The sequence below is a fragment of the Octopus bimaculoides genome, chromosome 1 (genome assembly GCF_001194135.2).
Source record: "Octopus bimaculoides isolate UCB-OBI-ISO-001 chromosome 1, ASM119413v2, whole genome shotgun sequence".
Lineage (NCBI taxonomy): Eukaryota > Metazoa > Mollusca > Cephalopoda > Octopoda > Octopodidae > Octopus > Octopus bimaculoides.
The window spans coordinates 187,270,560-187,275,972 of record NC_068981.1 but is presented as its reverse complement, the minus strand read 5'-3'; the positions used below and the strand labels follow the sequence as shown (position 1 = coordinate 187,275,972).

Below are 5,413 nucleotides of genomic sequence, written 5' to 3'. Positions count from 1 at the left end.
ACCTTACTCCGAGTTTCGACTAGAGCTGATCAATGTTTTAATTCCGATTATGGTATATAGTACCGACAGTCACACTAAACGTGTGTGTGTGTGTGTAAATGACTTGCTGAGTAAGCCACTACATGCAAAATTTAAAGTCCCTGTCAACCTAGTATTTGCAATTTAATTCTGCTAATTGAGCCCTTTAATTTGTAAATCTTCGTAACACACTCATACGTATGTGTGTGTGTGATCATTTAACGTCCAGTTCTCCATGCATACATGAATCGGATGAACTTGCTGAGGCGGATTTTCTACAGCTGGATGCCCCTCTAGTCACCAACCTTCACCTGTTTCCAGGTAAGGTAATATTTCCCAAGACCAGATATGCTCTCATAAAAGATTGAAAACGAAGGACACCAAACGCATGACAGTGACATTCATTTACGACTAACACACACATATACAACAGGCTTCTTTCAGTTTCCATCTACCAAAGCCACTCACTAGGCTTTAGTCAGCCCAGATTTATTGCAGAAGACACTTGCCTATGGGGCTTCACAGTTTGACTGAACCTGTGGCTAGGGGGTTGAGAAACAAACTTCTTACCACACAACCACACCTGCACAGCAAAAAAACAATTTATGGGAAGTAAATGAAAACAGCAAGAGGTGTGAACTTAGTTATTATGAATATGGTAAACTAATTACAATACAAATTATATTGTTGATAGCTTGACTTTTGGGCATGGATACAAACAAGCAAACCCATATATACACACGCAAAACACAGAGACATGCATACACACACACATGATCTTAGACTGGGAGTGGGGCAGTTGACAAACTTATATCATCGGTCCCTTCATAGAATCATTGACCCCTATCATGTTATTTTTTTTTAATTATAAAGTATAATTAAAAATTTCTTGATTTAAAATCAATTCTTCCTTTTGTGTCAGTACTGTTATTTTTTTTTTTTTTCATTAGAAATATCTTAAAGGGATTTTATGAAAATATTGGCAAAATTGATAATGAACAATTAAAATACTGTCATATTTTGATAATTTATTATCCTTACTGCTCGAAGCCATTTCAGGTATTTATTGACCCCTTGAATAGCTACATAAATTGCTAGGGATCAATATTAACCACTTTACTAATCCCTGTCTTTGTAAATAGCACCATTCTGTCTTCATAGTGGAGTGTATCTTTTGGATATACATATATTCTTCATGGGAAATATTGCTACTGAGACAGGTGGGGGTTATGTATTTTTTTGTATATGTATTTTATTTCTATTTTTTCTACATTATTTTGTTGTTGTTTTATTTTATTCAGGTTATGGGGTGACCATGGCCAAGCATGTTTAGAAAATGCTAAAGTTTGTCTTATTAATGCAACTGCTACTGGAACAGAAATTCTGAAAAACCTTGTTTTACCAGGTTAGTTACCAGATCATGCTCAGGTTATAAATGTACTAGTGTACGTATGTGTGTGTGTACGTTTTATATAGATTCTTGTTTCTGTTTTCATCTTTAACATCCTCTCTTCTTTCCATATGGAAGAGTCCACCTATATGACATGATCTGGATTGAACACTGGGCAATCCACTTTCACTATTAGCCCCTAACTATCACTTTGTTGTTTCAATGACAAGGGTTCTAGTTGATCTAATCAATGGAATAGACTGTTCGTGAAATTAACGAGCAAGTAGCCGAACACTCCACAGACATACAGACACTTAATGTAGTTCTCAAAGAGATTAATTCAAGAACTGTCGGAAATGTATGTCTTTCTCAAAGCTCCCTAAACACAATGAAATGCTGTAGCCATATTTTCATGATTTAGAATGCCGACCAGTTATGTATCACAAATCATCTCCATTCAGAATTTTAATCCTTTTGATTTAAAATCTTGGCACAAGGTCAGCAATTTCAGGGAAAGGGCTAAGTCAATTACATCAGCCCCAGTATTCTGTTGGTACTTATTTTATCAAACACCAAAAGGTAGAGGTAGGTGAGGGGGCTCCGAAAGGGGTCTCAGGGAGTAGCGTCCCTGCCTTCCTGAGCTAGTTTTCCACCACAGGCCATGCTGGGGCACCACTTTGAAGGGTTTTAAACAAACAAATTGGTCCCAGGATTAATTTTTTTTTCCAGTGTGGTACTTATTCTATCAGTCTCTTTTCCCATATCGCTAACTTACAAGGGCATAAACAAACCAACACCTGGGGTGTGCAACAAACTAAAGAAATAGATGACTGGCAAAGGTTTAGGCAAGACGTTCAATCTGTAATGTTTGAAGTAAGGAACTCAAAGGTAACAAAATAAATAAGGGCTTAATGTTAAAAAAGGGGTTTATATGAAGGTGTGGGAGGTGGGAATATGTTATTTGTTATTTTATTAACTTATTACGTTGGCTTCATTTTACAGGAATTGGTTCTTTCACCATAGTTGATGGAGACAAAGTCACTGGCGCTGATGTCGGCAACAAGTAAGTTTTGTCATGTTTTGTTTACTATTTTTGTTGATGCCATTATGTTGTTGTTTGGCCCCTGATGAGATCTTATTGAGCAAACCTGTGATCAAGGATGTCCCACCCATGATGTTCCTGTCTTTTTTTTTTTTTCAGACATTATCCAATGCACCCTTCTTTTTTTATCTACCTCCAATGCCCACTACTAACTAGCCTAAGGCCATCCACATCATAGTTTCCACATCTGTATTAGAACTTTGATAAAACTCATAAAATGAATGTTATAACAAGCCCCAATTACTTTATACCAATGTATAAAAGCACCCTGTTCATTGGTTTTACTAGTCTTGGAAGACCTATGAAGACCATGGGCTCAACCCCTTTCTCCAAACCAAAAAAATGAGAACTATATTCTATCTAGCCTTTCCTCTAATCCTTAATTTTTAAACCAAATTTCTCATCTTGCTAAATGATTATCTCCCTCATATTACCTGAAAGTAAAAGATATTTCACTAAAATCTTTTTCAAAATTTTGTTTATTTTGAAAATTTATCTAAGACACATTGGAAATATAGTCTCAAAAGGATTAAGGCTGAAAGGTATGATTTGGCTGTTATTTCTAGCAGGTATATTTCAGAGGCACGTGAGAGTGGAAATGGTGAGAGACAGAGGTAATACGGCGGTGGGGGAGCTGCCATTGGCATTAAAAATAGCATGTTTAGTATTGGATGAATGGGGAGTAGAATATACAATGGAAATGAATCACATTCACACACACACACACACACACAAATCATGACCAAGCTTGCATTTTGGAAAGGAACTTTTCCAGGTGCTAAAACAATTGGCCAACTACAGCTGATGGAGACCCTAAAATTTACTGAAGGACTTGTATTTATTCTTTATTCAAGTCTTGTAGCAATCTACTTTACCTTTCATCCCTGACTTCAGGCCTGTCTCCATCACTTTTCTGTGATGGTTTGATCAACTGTTTGAACAATACAGTCCTCTCAGTAGAGGAGGTTTCCTCCTTGTCTTGTACTATTGTTATTATTGAGGATTTTGTACTTTGATACAATAATAACAAGCCCCAAAGTTTATCATTGTTGCTGGATTAATTTCTTTCTATGACTTTCACTTAAAAGACACTTCCTTTTGTTTGGTCATGCATTCCATCATCCACATGATGAACACCTCCACCATGCAGTCTCACCAGAGTCCTTCCTGAGATGACTGGCTTAAACAAAAAGGCAAACAGCTGAAAATATGAATTTTGCATGGTTGTGTGGTAAGATACTTGCTTCCCAACCACATGGTTCCATGTAGATGATGCAATGGTACTTATTTCAACTGGTACTTATTTCATTGTAATTGACTTACCACCTTCCCACAAAATTTCAGGTTTTCTGCCTCTCATAGGAAAAATTATTATCATTAACTATCTTATATTTATCGACTCAGTCAGGATATAATTTGTACTTATCTATTGTCTTTCCTTTATCTTTTCAGCTTCTTCCTTGCTAAAGACACAATTGGCCAGGTATGTTTGTAACATCATCATTTAATGTCTACCTTCCATGCTGGCATGGGTTGGATAGTTTGACAGGAGCTGGTGAGACAAGAGCCTGCACCAGACTTCTGAGTCTGTTTTGGCAGGTTTTTTTTTTTTTTTTTTTTTTTTTTTTTTTTTTTTTTGGTTGGAAGCCCTACCTAAAACCAACCACCCAGCATCACTCATTTTCATTTTATTTTCTTTTTAATAATCACCACATTCCATAGGTAGAATACAAATTCTGACTGGCTATTCAGCTTTTTTTCTATTATTGTTTATTTTTCTGGACAATGTAAAGCCAGCTGGTGTTTATATTACACACCTTTTGGGGGGAGTACATCATTCAGTGACTGCCTATTAAACAGCCGGTCAAGCCATCACAGACAAGTGATGTACATCAGTCTGAAGGTCAAGGCTGATAGGATGAAAGACAAAGTAGACCTCTACTGGATTTCAGTACAGAATAAATACAGGTGCTTAACTAAATTATAGAGCTTAAGTCATATCCAGTGACAGCTGTAACAATGTTATAGCTAGAAGTCTCAAACTGCTAGACCAGGTAATTGCTTATTTAATTTATTCTGGTGCCTCACTCATAGTTCAGAAGTTTAGTAGTGTTACATGTAATGTCTACGTTGAGATAGAAAGGTATGGATAAAATTGTGCTTCCTTATCAACAAAATATTTGTTATTTACCGAATTTCACACTGAATTCCATGCATTAAGTTAGCATTTTTATAATGAGTTGGAAATCATTCATGTTTCATATTTCATAATTAATATTTATTGTATAATTAACAGGGATGACAGATTCCTGTTATATTGTCTTTAAACACAGCCTCTCTCATTTTAATTACTTTCCCTGAATTTCAGTCTCGTGCACATGTAGCAACAGATCTGTTGATGGAACTAAATGAAGAGGTCAGCGGGGATTATGTGGAAGAGGTAAATATCTCTTTGTTCTCATTAGTTACCATTTCTTGCTCATCAGGCATATGGATATTCTAATAATTACCTGTATAGCATTTGTGATATATTGACAGACACTGAAATTATAGAAAATATCACTAAACTTTAACCACCTTTTAAAATGTTTGTAGAACTTTTACGAATTAATACTGCCTGATAGTTTCTACTTTGAGACTTCCAGAGTCAATGGCCTTGCTCAAGGGTAGCATATTGTTCTTGATGCTATGCAAATTTGGCTGGTCTGTACCCTAAATGTAGTATTCTTTCTATTTGACCACTGTGTTTCTTGTTGAATATAAGACATTTATATTTGTTATTTCTTTATTGCCCACAAGGGGCTAAACATAGCGGGGACAAACAAGGACAGACAAAGGGATTAAGTCAATTACATCGACCCCAAAAAGATGAAAGGCAAAGTCAACCTCAGCGGAATTTGAAC

The 5,413-nt window shown here is 36.1% G+C and overlaps 1 protein-coding gene across 1 annotated transcript in view; it reads left to right on the top strand.

Annotated features, from left to right (window-relative positions):
* The window catches only part of LOC106883862 (NEDD8-activating enzyme E1 regulatory subunit), a 29,980-nt gene that overhangs the window by 567 nt on the left and 24,000 nt on the right, over positions 1-5,413 (top strand). The window contains exons 2-5 of the mRNA XM_014935000.2: positions 1,320-1,423; positions 2,411-2,471; positions 3,963-3,993; positions 4,879-4,950. Coding sequence (XP_014790486.1) covers positions 1,320-1,423; positions 2,411-2,471; positions 3,963-3,993; positions 4,879-4,950 — 268 coding nt within the window. The remainder of the gene's footprint in view (positions 1-1,319; positions 1,424-2,410; positions 2,472-3,962; positions 3,994-4,878; positions 4,951-5,413) is intronic.